The sequence below is a fragment of the Curcuma longa genome, chromosome 1, assembly GCF_044706935.1.
Source record: "Curcuma longa cultivar G26 ecotype Majalengka, Jawa Barat chromosome 1, ITB_CL_G26_1.1, whole genome shotgun sequence".
Taxonomy (NCBI): domain Eukaryota; kingdom Viridiplantae; phylum Streptophyta; class Magnoliopsida; order Zingiberales; family Zingiberaceae; genus Curcuma; species Curcuma longa.
The window spans coordinates 15255541-15276095 of record NC_133861.1 but is presented as its reverse complement, the minus strand read 5'-3'; the positions used below and the strand labels follow the sequence as shown (position 1 = coordinate 15276095).

General features: G+C 36.6%; 3 protein-coding genes across 4 annotated transcripts; 2 read left to right on the top strand and 1 right to left on the bottom strand.

The window, feature by feature from the left end:
* The first annotated feature begins 3390 nt into the window (after window positions 1–3390).
* Window positions 3391–12489, top strand: LOC141832744 (uncharacterized). The gene is given in 24 exon segments (XM_074720149.1): window positions 3391–3511; window positions 3589–3803; window positions 5027–5173; window positions 5255–5323; window positions 5404–5571; window positions 5678–5764; window positions 6239–6364; window positions 6467–6592; window positions 6662–6787; window positions 6886–7011; window positions 7096–7224; window positions 7330–7443; window positions 7543–7668; window positions 7760–7906; window positions 7976–8203; window positions 8286–8348; window positions 8444–8503; window positions 8590–8691; window positions 8885–9256; window positions 9733–10008; window positions 10505–10891; window positions 11211–11454; window positions 11546–11878; window positions 11880–12489. Coding segments are annotated over 23 exon segments (3969 nt in total). The 5' UTR covers window positions 3391–3511; window positions 3589–3703; the 3' UTR covers window positions 12193–12489.
* A 592-nt stretch (window positions 12490–13081) lies between these two features.
* LOC141813956 (glycerophosphocholine acyltransferase 1) lies at window positions 13082–17120 on the bottom strand. Of its 2 annotated transcripts, none has more exons than XM_074701962.1 (8): window positions 16927–17120; window positions 16711–16830; window positions 16571–16628; window positions 16366–16466; window positions 15183–15278; window positions 15017–15110; window positions 13996–14233; window positions 13082–13690 (listed from the first exon to the last, which is right to left on the bottom strand). In XM_074701962.1, the coding sequence occupies exons 1-8, from the start codon at window positions 17002–17004 to the stop codon at window positions 13339–13341; spliced, it is 1137 nt and encodes a 378-aa protein (XP_074558063.1). In that variant the 5' UTR covers window positions 17005–17120; the 3' UTR covers window positions 13082–13338. The 2 variants fall into 2 exon arrangements, with proteins under 2 accessions (XP_074558063.1, XP_074558069.1); XM_074701968.1 differs by having other exon boundaries at window positions 16711–16818.
* A 328-nt stretch (window positions 17121–17448) lies between these two features.
* Window positions 17449–20415, top strand: LOC141838700 (uncharacterized). The gene is made up of 3 exons (XM_074726257.1): window positions 17449–17960; window positions 18586–18812; window positions 20000–20415. The coding sequence occupies exons 1-3, from the start codon at window positions 17614–17616 to the stop codon at window positions 20005–20007; spliced, it is 582 nt and encodes a 193-aa protein (XP_074582358.1). The 5' UTR covers window positions 17449–17613; the 3' UTR covers window positions 20008–20415.
* Window positions 20416–20555: the final 140 nt, after the last annotated feature.

Here is a 20555-nt window from a genome sequence, read left to right as displayed (position 1 = left end):
ATGTTTTTTCCCATTTAAAATTAGTTCGTTTTGGTTGAGCCCTGAGGAGCATAAAATATATTATGCTTCTATGGATCATTTTAGATCCACAAACCACGCATCCTTTGATTTATGATTTATTTATAATTAAATCTATAAAAGTCCAAAAAAATAGAAGAGGCTTAATCTTAATAATGCATATATAGTTAATATAATTAATGGAAAATGTATACGCAATTAAGTTAATTCTATAATATTATTATTAGTTACCAATAAAAGTGATCGATTTTCATATATAGACAAAAAGATAAAAAAATAAAAAAATATATATTTAAAATGTTTTTATTGGCTTGTTTGTTTGGATTATAATATAGACTCAGGTCGGGTTTGACCCGGACTCATAACCGAGTCAATGGGCTAGGTACCCGTTGACTCGTTTCACAGGGCAAAATCATAATGGGCTTAGCAAAGTGCTAGGTAGGTTACGGTTTCAACCCTTTAAAAATCACCGAATCGGCGGTTAACCATCGATTCAGCCCGCATGTTCGAGTTTTTTTTTTGGGTGTAATTGACGGTTCCAACGGTCAAAATCGTCGATTAACCTATGATTCTAGCCGTTGGAGGGATTTATTTTTTCCGATGGTTGAGATCATTTGACCATTTTTTTTATCAATGAGTATGATTTAGTGTTTTTTACTCACCAAACTCTATAAATAGAGAACTCATTTAATTGTTTCCACACATATATTCTCTATTCTCATTCTCAATTCCGCAATCTCTATACACTTTACTCTAATTTTACATGCTTTCAACTTTCGAGTTCTGACTACTTTTATCATCGTGATCTCAGAAGGGCAAGAAAATAGTAAATCCGAATGAGGAGTTTAACCTCAATATTCAATCCACAAATGATGCAACCGAGCAACTTCTGACACCCGAACATAAAAAAGTACAGATGCAATTATTTCTAAGGTTTAAAAAGTTTCTCCTTTAAAATATATTATTTTTAAAAAATATTTTGAGAATGTTACTCTTCCGTCGAGAGAATTATGTGTAAAATATAAACAATGCAATACTTCCTACAAATTCCAAGTTGACGCCGTCTATGAGCCGTACGTTGAAATTACACGTACAAATGAATCACCTAACGGAATATGGAATCGAACATTCTCAAGCATAATTATTTAGATTTTTCACTTGTAGAAGTACTAATTCTGATTTATTTTTATATTCTAATAATAAATTACAAGAATCATTAGCTAAATTTGTTTCCGTACAATAATATCTTTTAGTTAGTTTTGGATCTAAATTCACTTTTGAAGATTTTTGTAAAGAATCTTTTAATCCATTTGCTAAATATATTTCTAGAATTACACTTACTCATACAATTAAAAAATTAATAACAAAAAAAAATTAATTGAAGAATTTAATAAATTAAATAATAAAAATTTTTATGTTCAAAATATTTAGAGTGATCATTGATAAACACATTGGTATATAAGTGTGATTTGTTATTAGATTGATAACTCCTCTAATATCCAAAAAAGATTATTAGCTTATAAAATTTTTGATAAATAGCTCACAATTATTATATTTAATTTTAAAAGAATATATATTAACTCATAAAATATTTTCAATATCATTTGATAATGTTAATTATAATATTGCTAGTATTGTTGAATTAAAATTTATATGTCAATCCATTATTAGTGGTTTATTTTTTATATTAATTGTGTATGTCATATTTTAAATTTATGTGTTCAAAATAGAATAAGAATTTTAGAAAATTATATTAAACCAATTATAACGACTATTTTCTATTTATGATCTTGCCTATCTATAATTAAATAATGGGATAGATTTTGTAAAACTAATGGAATAAGATTTAAAAATTTCCACATATGTGTTAACATATTGGAATTCAACATTTCAATTGTTACCAGATTTATTTCAATATAAAAAATTATTATATTTATTTTTTACACAAACTATTAATAATGTTAATATATATTTATTTTCATACTAATGAAATATTTATAATAGTATTTGTTAAATTTTAAAAGTATTAAATGGTCCAACCGAATAATTTTTAGATTTTTATTATTCTACTTTTCATTTAGTTTTAATAAATTTTTATAATGTAGTATTAGTTTTAAATAAAAACAATAATAATAAATTTTCGTCTTCTTATATATTAGCAATGAAAGCGAAATAGAAAAATAATTTTTTCGTATTTATGAAATTTTAGTTGCAATTGTTTTAACCTTTGATATAAATTAGAAATTTTATAAAAAATATAAATTTTAATTATATTTAAAATTCTTCTACTTTAAATATATAATATTTAAAATTATTTATATGATATTTATAAAGAATATAATATAAAATATGAAATATAAATTAATATTTTTGAAATATAAAATATTAATAGGAATTTAAAACTTACAAAAAATATATAATTTTTATTAAAAGAATAGACAAAATATCCATGAGGATCATTCAGTTCTAACAGAAACAATTATTTTATAATTTTTTAATTTTAATGAGGTAGATTGTGAAATAAATTTTGATATCTTATAGTGGTAGTCATTGAAGACTCAAACTTTTTCCATCTTATCCATGATTACTAAAACAATTTTAATATGTCCAGTGTTATTTGATGATTAAATCAGAGTTGAATAACACTAAAAGCCGGGAGTAATGCTTGAGCTTCTAACAGAAAAAATGGATCATGAACAAATTAAAACTATATGAATTTTGATTCTTTTATACACGTAGTTATCTTATTTATTATTATTTATTATTTTTTTTATAAATTTAAAATTTAAAATTTGAATTAACAATTTTGAATCATCAAACTGTCGATTTCAATCATGGTCGGATCTATTATAATATCTATTATTGGAATCCAAAACACATGGAAGTGTATGATCTGATCTACAAAAGAAAACATGCATGAGAGAGGACAATTTTTGTTATTTATATATTTACTTGCTTTTTAAAACAACTAGGAGACGACAACAACTATACCTACACTAAATCTAAAGCAGCCTCGCATTAAACAAACTCTCCGCTTGTTTCTTCCTCATGTCGCCGGAATCCAACAAACGCACAGTGAACTGGATGCATTAGAATACTGCAGGCGCAGTGGAGGATGGTAACGAATAAACGAAACGTGGATCGATTTTAAAAAGTGAAATCAAAATAAAATGTGGAACAATAGGCCTCCACATGCAACACGCCTCTGCAGTTGAACAGTTCAGAATCCACTCACTTTAATAGTCAAAAGAAGTGGTTTGTTGTTGTGGGAATCAGGCCATGTTGGAGACCCAACGAAACCTAATTTTGTACCGAGGTTTGGTCCTTTTTCCATGAGTATTATTAATCGCAGGGTAGCTGAACTCTGTTGATTTCTTTAGTCCTCCAGAATCTTTCCACCCCCTCGATCAGTAGACTGGTCGGCGTCATCGTGGAGCAATACCCTCACCTTTTTGCAGTGTTCTTACTTATCCGCTTTCTTTCCGGGCGCAAGGTGAGAAGAAAAAGGCCTCCTTGATCGCTCCCTTTGTTGCTCCTTGCTGGTATCGATATAAAGTTCCGATTTTGCAGGTTGGGTTTGGTTCAAGATCTCTCCTTTGGCGTTGTTCGTCTGTGGCGATGTGATAGATTGGAGGAAGAGGTGAAAGCGAAGTTTTGTTTGAGCTGTCCGATTTGGATTTGTTCTATGAGGGAGCAGAAGGGCGGGACGCTGCCGCGGAAAAATGTATGGCCGCGGCTTCTCTGCGCGCTGCTGCTGCTGCTTTTGGCTATTTGTGGATCTAAAGGTAACGAATTAGCGACTTCGATCTGTTCTCTTACACAACGTCGAGTTTCTTGTTCGTCGCCGTGTTGGAGAGCTTGGTTAGGTCGTCTCCATTTGGCGCTCAGGAGATAGTCTCTGAAATGAGCCAATAGGGTGTATGTTGAAGTTCGAAATCTCAAAGTTTTCATCTTGGGGATGGAGTTTATATTGCGTTAAATTTGGGGAAGAAACTGGATCAGACTCACTCCCAAAGATTAGGTTTCGATTCATGACCCCGAAATACTATCTGATAGGTTTCTTTGCTGCTTTGATTTCTGTCTATCTTTTTACTTTTTTTTTTTTTTGAAAAAACTAAGGAACCACAGTAGTTCACCCACTGTTGCATTAAACAATAAGAAGTTTGATTGCTACATATAATTGTATAATCAACTCCTTCTTAAAGTCAGCAACTGTGCCACAATAACACAATAACTTAGCCAAAAATTGAGAATGAAAGACCAGTAATTCCGTAGGCAAGCCGATCAATACTTTCCAATTTAGACAGCCAACGATGTGGTTTGAATTACTTGCTTGACACATTTCTTTAAGTTTTATCAGGCATCTATGAGTTGACGAGGGACGTCAGTGGCATAATGAATTTTCTTCTACCATCAAATAGTCATATTATAGTCATTTAGGTGCATCAATCTAATCTAGATGCTCCACCAATTGAATTTTGATCCCACCAATTGAATTTTGGCCTTAACTTACTAATCCCAAAGGATTAAGCTCGTAAATGTGCTTCTGCCCATTGCCTTTTTCGTTCTGAACTTTCTTAAGCTAGGACTGATATATGGTGGATGCACAATAAATATGGATACTTGCTTGTCATTGTGAGAATAAGCAATGATTGAGCGCAAAGCCTCAAGATTCTTGCTTAGCTAATTCTAAATTGCCGATACATAAGTGATTGAAATTGTTTGCAGATAATATACTTGCTCATTATTTAGTCATGGGTTACATCAAGCCTTCTACTTCTTTGTTAGTTGGTATTGCTCAGTGTGACTAATCAGTCAATAATAGATTTGCAAAGCTGAGTCATAAACGTCTATGTGCCAATCAAAAAGAAATTAAATTCAATAAGAGATGTAATTGCATCGCATTCTCTTTTTAATTGTAGTTTCAATGAATAACTAAATTCACCTATGAGGATGGCTTGCATATGAGTGTTTGTCTTCTATGATGCTAACATTATGAGTTATATAGGTCCTTACTTCAAATTATATCCAATCTCTCGACGAATGTTGCTTCAGACAATAATTGGTTCACCCGTTGGTGATGCTAAGATGGAAATTAATACATCAAAGCTGCCGAGAACATCCTCCATTCGACTTCTTCAAACACCAAATCTAGGTCAGTGAAAAATGGTGATATCCATTTACTTGATACTGTATTCATTTTCATAGATATTTTCTAAAAAAAATGTATGTTTAGACACTTATTTAACAGAATCAGAGAGCATGCCAAATAGCAGTGCACCAAGTCCGTCAATGGTCACTCAAGGTAACTTGATAGATTCAGAATATACCAAAATTCTTTGCAGCAAATAAGACAATGACACATAATTAAAGCTTGTGTATCAGGAACTCCTATCATCAAACCTGAGCTTGAGATTCTGCCACCTACTAGCGATGCAGTAGTACCATCAATAGCTCCTAGCTCTTCGTTTGATCACATTACTGAGCGACATAAGCGGATACAAGGGGAACCTCCAAAGGCGGGTGTAGTTCCTGAGGCTCCTGCTCCAAAAGGTAAATTTGCATTTTAACATATTTATATGATATTCTTGTAAAGATAAGGAAGATATATTTATGCAAAAAATCCATCTCCGTTCATTCTTTATGATATCTCTTTTAGCTACTTCTAGAACAGGAATTCCTCAGGCTGATTTGCATGGAAAAGCACACGGCAACAGTTCTCTAGCTGCAGCACCTGTAGCTCATGGTTGGTAACGAGCCATTTAACTGAATGGTTATTTGCTGGTTTATATTTATGTATAATCATATATATGCTACTTTTCTAGCTTCACCACCAGCAATCAAATTTCCAATTCGGAAACCAGTTGAAATTTCAGTTATTGCTAGCGAATAGATGATGACAATACTGCTCATTGTATTTTTCATTACAGTTCATGTTCGTGTGTCATTCATTTTCTCCATAAAATTTATATGCCGGACCTGATATTTCTCCAACATCATTTTCTTAACTTGCAACTCACAGCGATAGGGATGATGGCATAAATGTTGCCGAACCTCCTAAAATATTCCTGTTCCTGCTTCAAAAAATGAATCACCTAGCATCTTTAGGTTCTTCTATCTCTACTAGTTGACTGATAACAAACAATAGCAAGCAATTAGCAATTAAAAAAATTGCGACACTGTTAATTATATCCAAATAATGACAGAATGCAATTTGCAGGGCCTGTGGCATCTCCTGTAACAGTCATTTCGCCTGCCATCCATGAGAATAGCCGCATACCAGTTGCTGCACCTCCTCTCAATTTGTTTAACCATCCAACCCCAATCAATTATTCACATGCAAATGGTATTTATTCACATTTCATAGTTGTAATTTAAAAATTAGCCAAACCATGGTTCATTATCATTTTTCATAATAATGCTCAAGATGGTAATACATAATGTTCAGAGCCTATTGTGTCTCCAATAACAGCACCATCTCCTGTTCTTCGTGAGAGTCCTGGCATGCCAGTTCCTCCACCTCCAAAGGATTTAGCTAATCATACAACCCCTGATAATGGTTCCTATCTTAAAGGTACTTGACCTGTATTTGACAATTGCAACTAGAAATTATTTGCCAAAAATGACTGATTGCATTGCGCAGGGCCTGCGATATCTCCTGTGACAACCATTTCTCCTGCCATCCATGAGAACAGTAGCATACCTGTTGCAGCACCTCCACTCAATTTGCTTAACCATTCAACTCCAGTTAATTATTCACATGCTAATGGTATTTAATTACATGCCACTATTGCAATTGGGAACTTAGCCAAAGTATAATCAGTTAATTTTCTTAGTATGCTAAGTTTGGTAATACAAAATGTTCAGAGTCTGCTCTGTCTCCCATAACTGCACCACCTCCTGTTTTTCATGAGAGTCATGGTATGCCAATTGCGCCACCACCAGAGGATCTATCTAACTATGCAGCCCCTACTAATGGTTCCAGTCTCGAAGGTACTCCAATACTTTACAATTGCAGTTCAAAAAATTTTCAACATTATTAATGGTTTGACAATAATGACAGAACGCAATGTGCAGGGCCTGCTACACCTCCAATAACAGCCTATTCTCCTGCCATCCATGACAATAGTGGCATACCACTTGCTGCACCCCCACAAAATTTATCGAACCAAACAAACCACCCTGTAAATTATTCACATGCAAAAGGTATTTGGCTTATATTCTCAAATTGCTATTGGAAAGAAAGTCAAACTATTCTTATCCATTGCTGTTTGGGTTATAATGGTTAAGATTAATAATTAAAATGTTCAGGTCCTACCAAATCTCCTGTAACAGCACCATCTCCCGCTTTTCATGGGAGTCATGGCATCCCAGTTGCTCCACCCCCAGCAGATCTATCTAACTATTCAGCCCCAGCAACTGAAGGTATTTTACCCCATACAATGCAGTTGCAGTTAGTATGCCAGAATGTTCTATCATTAATTTCACAAACGATTCTTAATATTGAAAACATATAATGTGCAGGACCTGTTATGTCACCAGTGACTGCCTTGCCCCCTACCATCCATGTGAATCCTGTTACGCCTGTCGCTGCACCTCCAGAAGATCTATCCAATAATAGAACCCATCATAACTATTCTAATACAAAAGGTGTTTGATTCTGTTTTCTCCAATTCCAATGATGATGTTAGCTAAATGATAATTTACAATTGATGAATCTTCTAATGGTGATTTGTAATAGGGACAAATACACAATTTGGAGGTCCTGCTGTATCTCCAGTAGTAGCAGCACCACCTTCCATCCATGAGAATCATGGCATACCAGTTGCTGGGCCTCCTGAAGGAGTATCCAGCCATGTCCCCCCTAGAAATGATAGACACTCAGGAGGTAGTTATCTTCTGTTTGAGGCTGGCATGATAAAGGGAGCATATTAATTTAACTGTTATTTTTGTAAAGGTTCTTTACCTGCGATGAGCCCTGCACCGCATGAAGCCAAGGTGCCTCCTGATAATGCTCATGGTCCTCTTACTTCTCATTCACAGCCTCCGTCAGAAACAGTACCTGAGAGTCCTCCACCTGTGCCTGCAGCTTCATCTCATCATCACCAATATACACCAAGGAAAAGGGCAGGAAACCCTTCATCTGCTCCATCTCCGCTGCACACTCCTGATGCTTACTATCCTTGTAAGATAATACAAAAACATACCATTTAAGTTTCTGTTGTTTTTTCTTTAAAGTTTCATCTAAGATTCTTGTCATCCTCCAGCACCACCCTCCCTGATTTGGCCAAAGGTTCATGCCCCACCACCACACAATCAAGGTGATCAATGTAAGTGATAAATGATCAGATTTTTTAAGAGTTTAACTGGATTTCCTTTTCTCTTGTTGGTTCTTCTTTCTCAAAGTCCTGCTTCATTTTGGTAGATAATCAAGGAGCCCCTAGACCTGCTCAATCAAAAGTGGCTCCATCCACTCATCATGGAGGTATACGTCTACCGTTCAATGTGAGTCTCCTTCAGTAACCTAATTCAGTTCTGGCTTATTTATTTTGGTCATGGTCATCTTGACAGGGCCTATTCAGTTTCCTGCAATTTCTCCAATTGGGTTTGTGAAGCCAAAAGCACCAAAGATGCAACCTGTCCATGCACTTCCACCTCCACCTCCTAATTTAGGTGAATTGCAATGTGTCTAAGCTAACTTATATAAATGGCTGAGAAAACCTCTTGGTTTGGGAAGAAGCTATAAGTACTTGGGACTACATAATCTTTTTATGTTGATGCATCTTAATAGAAACTCTGTTACTCATTGAAATTGTCAAGAGTTGTGTGATATGAAGTTACATGATCAGCTATGGTATTTGTGCAGATTGTACACCTCCATCTTGCCATGATCCTTATACAAATAGCCGTCCAGGATCACCTTGCACCTGTGTTTTGCCAATGAATGTTGGACTGCGCCTAAGCATTCCATTGATTACATTCTTTCCCTTGGTCTTTGACTTTGCTCAACAAATTGCATCCGGAACATCTATTGAACAAAATCAGGTGCGGATCATGGGAGCAAATGCTGCCAACGAGCAGCCTGATAAGACTGATGTTCTCATCGATCTGCTGCCTTTTGGTGATCAATTCGAGAACAGCACAGTGTTCTCAATTTCTGAGAAGTTCTGGCACAAAGAGTTGTTCATAAACTCATCTTTGTTTGGTGACTATCTGGTGCTTTATGTCACTTACCCAGGTTGGCTATTTTTTCCCTATAACTGCGCTCAAGTCTTTTTGTTGTGTGAAGGAATATTTTCCCTTATCATTGTGATGTCTGGAATTGATATACAAATATTATGTTCTCCGTCCAACAATTTGGCTAAATAATGATCCAAAGATGTTGAATAAAAACTATTGAAAGTTGTTAGAAGTAGGATGCAAGTTTTGTTTCCAACCTTTTTCAACAAGAAATAATGTTTCAAAGCTGTATTGTCTTGGTTTTTTGGCTTGTTTATTTTTACAGTTGGATGGAAATTCTTAAGATGGTAAAAGGTTGTTTTTCTTTGTTCTATCTGTTGGCTGCATAAAAATCAGTGAAGTATCAATAAGTGAATCAAAGTTCAAATATTAAGAATCCATTAACTGCACTATATATGAGGGAACATGAGTTCAAAATGGTGCATGGTCTCCGCATGTTTTTTCCCTGTACTCATAATCTATATATTTTTGCAGGTCTTCCTTCACCACCTATGGCACCCGGAAGCATAGATAATCATGGATCATCTGGTGGTGACAGTAGTTCTAGGACTTTACACCCATTTGCAGTTGATGTGGGAAAGCGAGAAGGAAAACACAATCACAGCATAGTAGCTATTCTGGTTCTTTCAGCTGTTATAACTTCCATTTTATGCATTGGAGTTGTATGGATTTTGCTATTGAAATATAGAACTAGGTCTCATCTTTCACATGCTCCTCAAGGTTTGAGAAACTCACTCACAAAGGAAGCAGGTAAAAAAAATTTCAGTGCTGATCATGTGGTTCTAGACTGTCTGATAGGATGTTTTAGTGTTGGTCATCTTCTGAAGGATAGTTCATTTTATTCTAGTAAATATGGAGTTAAAATTTGTAAATAGCTAAATTTTACCGGCAATTCAATTGTCATCCTTTCCTTGATCTTAAGCAATGAACCAAAGATATCACCATAAAAGGAGAAGGGGCTCTAATGTCAGGGTTTTTTTTGTTTTGTTTGTTTTTTTGGTCATATTTTACAAACATTTTTAGCTCTTAGTGATAAAAGCATATTATTGTTTGCTACTTGGCTATAACATGCTTGACTATGTGGCCAAAAGGCAAGCCTGCATAGGTATTATTCTGTGCAATATTTCATACCTGAAAATAATGCGAATGATATTCAAACTTCTCTAAATTCTCAATCTTGGGTTCTTATTAACAGTTGATTGATGACATTGTTCATTTCCTAAACTTTAGCCCTAATTTTGTTTAGGGACTGATCCAAGCATGATCAAAAGCAGGCCAACATCAGCATCAGCATCTTTCAGCTCCAGTATACGAACATATGCAGGAACAACTAAAACTTTTAGTTTACATGAGATGGAAAAGGCCACAAATTGTTTTGACCACTCAAAAATAATTGGTGAAGGTGGTTTTGGATGTGTTTATGAAGGTACATTTGAAGATGGTACGAAGGTGGCCATTAAGGTTCTTAAGAGAGATGACCGACAAGGTAACCGAGAGTTCTTGGCTGAGGTTGAGATGCTAAGTCGATTGCATCATAGGAATTTAATTAAGTTGATTGGTATATGCACGGAGGTGGACAACTGTCTAGTTTATGAACTTGTTCGGAATGGCAGCGTAGACTCTCACCTACATGGTAAGTAATCTGAAATGTGATTCTGTTTGGTTCTTATGTCACATAAATAAGAACTACCTTGACTTGTATATTTAGCAACTGATGGAACTTATCTGAATACTTATATATATGTTTATTGAAGTAAATGCATTCCTAACTATACGATAGCCTGGGTTTTGGCATGCTAATGTTAAGAAACATGTCCATATACTTCAAAATCTTCGTGAATGTTGGTTACTTGTATCAATGGAGAGATTTGATAGTAAAAGAAAACATAACCCTTTTGCTGATGATGCTACCTCTTATGAATCCACTACTAAATGTAAGAGCTACTGCTCAGGTGCCGACAAGAAAGTTGCTCCACTTAACTGGAATGCTAGGCTGAAGATTGCACTTGGTGCTGCTCGAGGTCTAGCCTATCTGCATGAAGATTCAAATCCTCGTGTTATACATCGTGACTTCAAGTCTAGCAACATATTGTTGGAAGACGATTTCAATCCCAAGGTGTCTGATTTTGGTCTAGCAAGAACAGCCAAGGGAGAAGGAAACGAGTACATCTCCACGCGTGTTATGGGAACTTTTGGGTACACAACTCCACATTACTATTTTTCTCTTATTTCTGACTAAGTTGTCTCTGGTCACATGGATTAACACCATCAATTTTCTTGCTTTTAGCTATGTGGCCCCTGAATATGCGATGACCGGGCATCTTCTCGTCAAGAGTGATGTTTACAGCTATGGAGTTGTACTTCTTGAACTGCTTACTGGAAGGAAACCTGTAGACATGCTGCGACCTCCAGGGCAAGAGAATTTAGTCACATGGGCACGGCCACTTCTCACAAATAGGGACAGCCTAGAATCAATTATAGATCCATCTGTTGGCCCTGACATTACACTCGACAGTTTGACAAAGGTGGCTGCCATTGCTTCAATGTGTGTGCAGCCTGAAGTGGACCAGCGACCGTTCATGGGCGAAGTGGTTCAAGCGCTAAAATTAGTATGCAATGAAGGAGATGATTTTAGTAGAGTATCCGGGAAGTTGTAGCTTGGAGGAGACATCTACTCGAGTGGAACAGCCAAGGATCAGCATGGGGTGGGACTTGGGGTCAGAGAGAATGCTCCCTGATCCTGATGTGTTCAGTGTGTCTGCAAGGTTTACAAGGGATGCATCAGGTTCATTTCGCCGCTATTCGAGCTCAGGTCCTCTGATGCCAGGCAGTCGTAGCCTGCAATTTTGGCATCAAACAAGAGGCTTGGCATCAGGAAGTGCAAGTGAGCATGGCAATTTTGACAAGGGATTGACTAGTGACCAGTTGGTGTAGACTAGCACATTGCAACTCCATCTGCGAGACTTTCTTATTTTGAAGCTGCAATTTTTTGATTGGAAATGGACAATTTCCCCCTTCTATACAGCAAAGTTTGATCTTTCTTATTTTTGTTTTGGTTAAAAGAGTCATTTTGTGCAGCAAGAGTCAAAATTAAGATTGCTGTGCTACTTATCATAGCAGCTTTGTTCATGCAATCTTAATACAAAGCCTTCTGTAACTGGTTTCTAAACTTTATCTGAAAGTTATGCATGATTAAGAGTAGCAACTAGCAATTGCTCCTCCATAGATTTTTAATAATTAAGAGTTGTATTGAATATGCAAAAAGGTGTCTTTGAAAACCTCTGGTCATTGTTTTCAAAAAGATCTGCAAAAAGGTGTCACAACGACATTGCCTTGGCCTACTTCTCCCTGATAGAAATCCTTAGTTGTATTGTATTCACCTGAATTCGCTCATGTGTTTCGAGCATTAAAAATCAAATTAAGTACTTGAACAACATACAACAAAATCTCCTCCAAATTTCTAAAGCATCAACAAACCAAAGGCCTGTCTGTGTTAGAAATCTATCCATTTGATCTTTGGCCTTGGCACCATTCTACAAGTGACCTTGTCTTGTCAGAAATCATTCTTATAAAAGATATACCATCTCTGCACTGCACACAACCATTGAAAGGCAACTAACAACTCATCTTTATACACGCAGCTATTTTATCTTCTATTATTATTATGGGCAGACATTTGCAACTTGCAAGAACAACCGAACTACAAATCTGTAAGCGTAATTTTCTCAACTAATTATTTTGCAAATGAATGAATGAGACACTAAATGTTGAATGTAGTAGGGACATACGTGCTATGCCAACTAGTAGTTTTATGTAACGGCAGTTTAACCAGCTATAACACACCAGGATGGTTTGTATATTAACCAGGAAAATGTTACAATCTATTCAGCAATTTTGTTTCTAGGAATTTAAAAACCATTCCAAAGCCAAAATCCCCACAAGATTAGACACATAGATCTTCTAAGAACCAGAAAAACTGGTTTCAAATTATGAAGACGAAAAAGCAATAACATAACAACAGCTACTCCATCCTCAACTTGTTGGCTGGAACCAGAGCTGCTTGTAATGGATGATGTTGTTCTATGTTCCACTCGACTCACAAGATTTTGAATGGTTAGCTGGGAGTTCTGGCAATGGCTGGCCTACCTCAACTGGTTTCATCTCCAACTTCTTCTTTTCTCTGAGGGCAACTTGTCTGGGCATGACATCTAAAATGAAGCTGCCACCATTCCACACTGTGGCAGAGACCTTGAAGATTTGGAAAATCACATGCATCTTATAGGACATGAAGATTGGGACTGCAAGGGCCATAGTTGCCACTGTGAAGCCAGCTTGCAGCAAAATGTACATGATGGGCCGGTTCTGATCACCCAGCATTCCACTCAACCGCCACCAGATGTTATTTGCCTTCTGAGCCTTCTTAGAGAGTTCCCTGCATCATGCATTCCAGAGTGCAAGAAGTTATATGAGCTAAAATGACAACTTTTGATATTGCTAAATTGACAAACTTAATCATCACTTAACAGCAAATACTAACTGTATTTTTAATGTAACAAATATTATCAATACTAATTCATTTCAATTTTTTTCTTTCATTTGTAATATTTTCAAGAAATTTAGGAGATCGACATATGGTCAATTTTTTAGGCAGTGCAAAATGTGGCAGGAAAATGTGTCAAGTGTCTCGTACAGGTAAATTGATACAGCAGAAAAGGCTATCAAGAAAGAATATTGAACCTGTAAGATGTCATGACTTCAGGATCACGCAAGAATCGTTGACGGCGTAGAACATCAACAATGAGAAAATACAGAATTTGCCACAGGGTATATGCAATCAAAGGAACAACAAATAACCATGTCCACAGGTATGACTTATCTTCCGCATATGGCCACAATGCCCTTGCTGCCCTCCCTTCTGGTTGCATGGCAGCAAAAGTTTCAGGGTTCCACCACCGGATAGTAAAGAAAACAATTCCTGAAAATGGAGTTTGTGATAGAAATACAATTATTAATGGAAGATAGAGATGCCATAAATAAATTAAGTAAAGAACCAGAGAGAATGCAATTTCAACATTAAATCAAGATCAAACTTGGTGATGTTATTCATTGATTAAAACTTGGCGTGAAATGGAAATAAAATATCATGTCATCCACATCCTCATGGATAATATTGTCATTTTTGTTGATTAATTAAGATAACTAGAAAGGTGCAGTAGAAATGTCAAATTAAACAAGCTATCATAAGTCATAACCATCTCCAGCATTTGCACCTAATGGTAACTCCAAAATGTAACGTGACATACCAATGCGTATAACTAAGCATGGATGCCCTTGATTTAAATCTTTTGTTCTTCTTTGCATCCATCACTATGGGCGCATGCATCATCAACTTGTGCACATTCTTAAATCTCTCCTCTTCAATAAATACACTTGGTTGTAACAACAAGAATATAAAGTTCCAAACTAAACGTTTTACCACAATATAATCCTTTTTATATCAGAAACAGCCACTACCAACTGAAATAATTATTTCAATCAACAGTTAAAGTAAGACAAGGTTCAAAAATATCGCACAAGTCACCCTACATGGTGAGACAAGACTTTGTAGTCATGGAATGATTAAGAACTAGATCAGAAAAGAATCGTATGACCATTAAATTAACATATTGAACCAAGTTCATCAAAACTCTTCCTGAGAGGAACACCTTTAGATTGAATATCACATATGGTCTTTCTCAGCTACGAAGTAGTGACTCACCAGGTAAAAGATGTATGAGGACACTGACAAGTTTGTCAAGTGAACTAAACACCAGGCTATTACGCCAAACAATCAAAGCCCAAGCAAGGGGTCCCTACAGAAGATTTGCATGTTAGCTACGTGGGATATAAGCACATTTTATAGGAAGAATTGTAGGCAGCCTTACTTCAGCAAATGAGAAGCAAACCATGAAAAGCTTTTCATTTTTTGGAAAGAGCAGTAGCATTACTATGAAGATAGTGTTGGCATAGTAGCAGAAATCCTGTTAGAAAAAGGAAAAAAAAACATGGCCAGTAAGATACTGCACCCCAATAATGACTGACTTGCACAATATTGTTATAGAACAAAAGCGATGTTATGTTATTTTAAAAAATCACATCATAGAGAAAAGAAAAAACAAAGTAGAAATAACTTCTGGAAATTTTGTTTAATGCACAACAATGAATAACAATAGAGAAGAACATCCATTTTTTGGCTATTAGCTTACTGTATCAAGAGTTGAAGCTTGATAGATAAATTACAGGAATGTAACAACAATCTTGAGTGGGTAATCGGCAAAAGGGCGTACAGTTTCAAGTTGATGTAGCAGATAGTGGGCACAGGAAACATGCATTTCCTACAAATTGACTTCTAACCCTTAGACAATAACCACCACAGACACAACATAACTTGCAAACTTGCCATTGTATGTAAACATGAAGACGACTCCTAAAGTTCACATACATTGGAAACTGACACAAACAAAGAAATTACTTATTGATTATGATGCACTATTATACCTTTTCTGAAATTTACTGTTCATCCATGAATCGTCAGAAATTAATATCAATCATAGTCAATCCATTTATCCTGGGATCAGTCAATGGTCTCAACCAATTGAGTAGTTTGAGGCTTTGCGCAATCAAACATAAAATCACTTTCATGTTTAAACACAAGGATATATCATACATCTCTACCATCAAACCGACTCACTGAATATGTTATTTATGAAGTATTATTAGTGTTGGGACAAACACAACTTCTAGAGGAACTACCTGCATATACATCTACATATTGCATAAGATGATCTCAAACCAATTGTTTGGCAACCATCCCTACGTACGCTTTCACAAACCTATGCAACATTTCAACCCTCTTTAGTGTTGAATGGCTATCAAAATGATTGCTTGCCATCCAAAACACAGAGGTTATTGGTATCCTCAGTATCTTATTGGCCTGTTTAAATAAGAGGTAAAAGGAGAAAGGCAGGAAAAGAACAAGAACTACACACACACACGCACAAAAAAAGGACATCTATGCAAGGAAGAAAATTGGCTAACGTTTCAAAGATTAAACATTCGGTTTCTCACCAGGAGGTAATAGTGCCATTTCTTGTACCGGTAGTATATCCACCGAAGAGGAACGAAGGTGACATAGAAAAAACAATACACGTAGGGTACATCTTGCGGCCCTAATTCAAAAAGAAGTTTGTATCTGAATTGTCAAACTATCGTCTGCAAATCATTAGATCTTCATAGATTTCCAATCCTTCATGCGAAATCGACAACTACTTACTAGCGCCCAGAATGTAACAAAAAGCGCCAAATCCAAGAACGCCCAACAAATGAGTTACCTGGATGAGGAAACAACCACAACAGGTTGGCGATTCAAAACATCGAGAGCGACTTGAACAGGCAGAAAGATAATCAAATCACCTTAAACAAAATCCGCTCGTGTTCTTCGGCTTGTTTAGCAATCCTTACGGCTTGCTTCGACAAAATCTCCTTCGTCTGAGCCGCTTGCTTCGACAGAATCTCCTTTGTCTGCACCACTCTCTAATCGACGCCCACAGAATAGAATCACGTCGATAAAACAAACACAACTCTGAATACGCAAACGAAACAAAAGAAATCAGAGGCGACATGATATACCTTTGAATGATCTGCGATGCGATGCCGCACCTTGCCGAGGGCCTCCCCGTCGTCGATTCCCGCTTCCGCCTCCGCCATCCTCTGAACTTATACAATTCCAATGATCAATGAATGCAAAAGTCGATGGTTCGATCGATCTCACCGGAGCTCTTGCTTCCGTAGGGGAAAGGAAAACTCCAGAAAAAGCAGCTTTCTCCTTTCGGAACATTATTATTTAGTTGTTTATGATCCACCCGTGAAAGACGCGTAATATACAAGAAAACAGCATAATCCATCCTGGCCGTCGATCTTTAGTAGCTCATCCCGATCACTGCAAATTTTGCCAGGTGGACCGCCCTCGATCCAATAAGAAGTAGGGTACAAAGAAGTGTATTTATGGCGTCAGTAAGATTAAGTACAGCGTCGAGGCGGGTAAGAAAGCTGCAGAATGTGGAGACAGCGTCGATGACGGGCCCACTCTTTATATCCAGTAATAAGGAAGGTGAAAAAGAGAGTAGTTGCGTAGTGGTCGCGAATCCGAGTGGCACTGGCACGCCTCCTCGCTTTCCCCTCCTCTACCCAAAATCCCTTCTCCGCGATGTCGTGATTGCATCCGGCGGCCTCAGATCCCCGCGGCCTGTGCTTCATCTGCGCCGTGTTCTTCGTGGATTCACTATTTGGACATCGATTCATGTCTCACTAGGGTTCATGCATTCTTTTGATCCGTTTGGTCCTATTTTTTCGGCTCCTGCAATCTTGAAGTTTGGAGATTCGGATAGATATCTGAAGGTGGTCAAAAGGCTAGGTTCTGGAACAAGGAGGAGAGGAATCATGTTCTATGGGACGATCGTATGGGATCCTTGGCTCATTCTGGCGCAGATCGTCTGCCTCCAGTGCCTTTACTATCTCACCCTCGGGTTCTTCATGGTCCTTCTCGTGGGGACGCGAGTATCTCGGATGAGTCTCATGTATTTCTTTGATTTCTCGATGCTTGTGGCTTCCACCGTCACTGGGTGGTGTGCGATCGTTTCCTTCATACTCAGTTCCCTTGCAGGGTACAATATCAACTTTTTATTTATTTGTTTAGGTTGTTTCATCTCTTTCAGTTCCTCTTCTGGTCAAGCATCTCAATCTCCTACTTGTGTTTATTAATTTTTCAGACAATTCGCACAAAAGCAGTTGGTGTTTCACTATTTCTGTCCATTTTCCATTTGTGTGCTTAATGCATAGCAAGAGAAGTTCAATTTGTTGTTTGTTGAAATTGTGTTTGCTATTATTCATTCATATACGCCAGCTAGAAACCATAGAAATTGAGTTACCGTTGATTTTTAACCTGCAATTGTTTTTTTCTTTCAATAGATATGATGTTAATCTACATGTTTTGATTTGAATTACCTGCATAGAGTATATAGCCATGTGTCCTGATTTGTTCATTACCTGGTGGTATGTTATATTTTGTTGTATGACCTTTCAAAGCTTCTCGATTCAAAAAAAAAAAAAAAAACTAAGTTCATCAGCTTTATGAAAGCTTCTTAACTCCAAAAAAGGAACCCAGTTCATCTACTTTATAAAAGATTTTGTTCTTTGGCAATTTGGGAACTACTTGTTTTAGAACTAACTTGCTTGTTGCAAGATGTAGCAAAATTAACCTGATTTACCTTTATTATTTTCCTTGAGCAGGGCAGTTTATTTGCTTTATTTGATAGAAAGATCTAAAAAGTGCTTGGATTTCTCAGCTACTCTCTACATCATACATCTCTTTATATCCATCATTTATGGAGGTTGGCCATCATCCATTACCTGGTGGGTTGTTAATGTAATTGGTTTGGCATTGATGTCTTATCTTGGTGAAAGGCTGTGTATTAGACGTGAGATGCAAGAAATTCCCGTCAGACGACTTCGCTCAAGTAAGCATTATTTTGCATGATCTTTTTTATTCAGTCGTATTCCTGTGCTTGTGGCACATGCGCACGCGCGTGCACACACACACACACAATGAATTTGGCCTCCTTTTGCATTAGAAACTCTTCTTTCCAGATTCATTAGCTAGTGCTACTGGTTATCATGGATTTTTTTTTTAGAAAAAAAGAAGCAAAGTATTAGGTGGTGCCTAAGAGACTATTTCAGGTCCCTCAACCACAACCTAAAATTAGTCTGTACTATGCATTTTGGGGCCAAACTCAATCATCAGATTATGACTCAAGCATCTGACATGGTTGTTTCTTTATTTTTTTTCATGTGATCAATAGTAATGCCTACCATCATTGTCATAGAGTTGGTATCTGATACTTGTACAAAGGAGATAGATGAAGAGTCTAAATATTAGATGTTTCACTTTATAACTTGGGGGAATCCCTTCTCTGTTGGAATTTTCCAATACTTAGTAGACCTTCATTGTGCTTGACTAGTAGATTGTGCTGATCCTCTCTGCCTCCTCACCTCATTGAATGTCTTTGCATATGATGTGCCTAGCCATTGCTGAGCTCAGTTATTCGCCAGTTAATCTTGCGCAAACTTCATTATCCTGCTTTTGCTGTTTGCGTATTGGTTTACTGCATCCCCTACCTCCTTCCTCCCAACTTGTCTTGCAGCTCCCTATCCTAAGACATTTCAACTCTTTCCCATAATTCTCATAAAGACCTTTGATCTCTCATTCAGATCAGCTGCTGTGAATCCTGAGTTGGATTGACCGATCCAGAATGGGCCTGTTTCACCAATCATGGGTTGCTTGGAACCTGTGGCAATTTAGTTGTGTATAAATCATCTTAGGCTGATTGTATTTTGTCACTCATATCCTAAAGGTGTTTGAATTTGTAAATTTTGAAATGATTAGTTAAATTAACTAAGTTTGGTTCTATTGTGTGATAGGTCACAGGCGACACACCATCTATGACCCCAATCTAAATATCACTAGATCTTAGTGCGCCTACCTTACAAAAAAAACTCAAAATAAGTTTTAATTGGGTTTAAAATCTACTTCTACAATTATCAAAAGGAGGATGTAGCCCTGAGCGAAAGTTCATGTTTTTAATACTTTTATTATTCTTATATATGTTGTTTATTAGTTGACACGTGCAAGATTTGTTTTGCACAGATGTTTGATGGCTACAGTATTCTTCAATCCTCTTCCAAAATTCTAGGAGCTGCAACATCCCAACAATAGATCATGCTAATGGCTTACATGGGCGCAGTTGTTATTCTTTTTTCTATACGTGCCAATTAATTTGTTGAGGAGCTTAAAAGGGATATTTCAAGTTGATAAAGACATCTGCAGTTGGAGATATTGCTGCCTAGTGAGTCCCACAGGAATGGCATCTCTCAAGGGCCTGTATATACCACGTTAGTTATTTGTATTGCTAAAACCATCTTTTTTGTTTGTTTGGGATCAATTCTGAAAGGAAAATAAGTCTTCCATGATAGAAATGAGTTTTTAGGAGTTGAAATTTCAAATTTTGTTTGGGGAACACAAATTGTGCTAAACTACTTTTGTTCTGTTTAATTGTTGATGAATAAGCTATTATTACATGCACGTAAAAAGGATTACAAAACCTGCAACTTGTTGCTAATCCATAAATTGAGTTTCTATTTATGCAGATATTCAATTATAATTGACCCGTCATCCTGATCCTACACATGTGAAATTATATTTT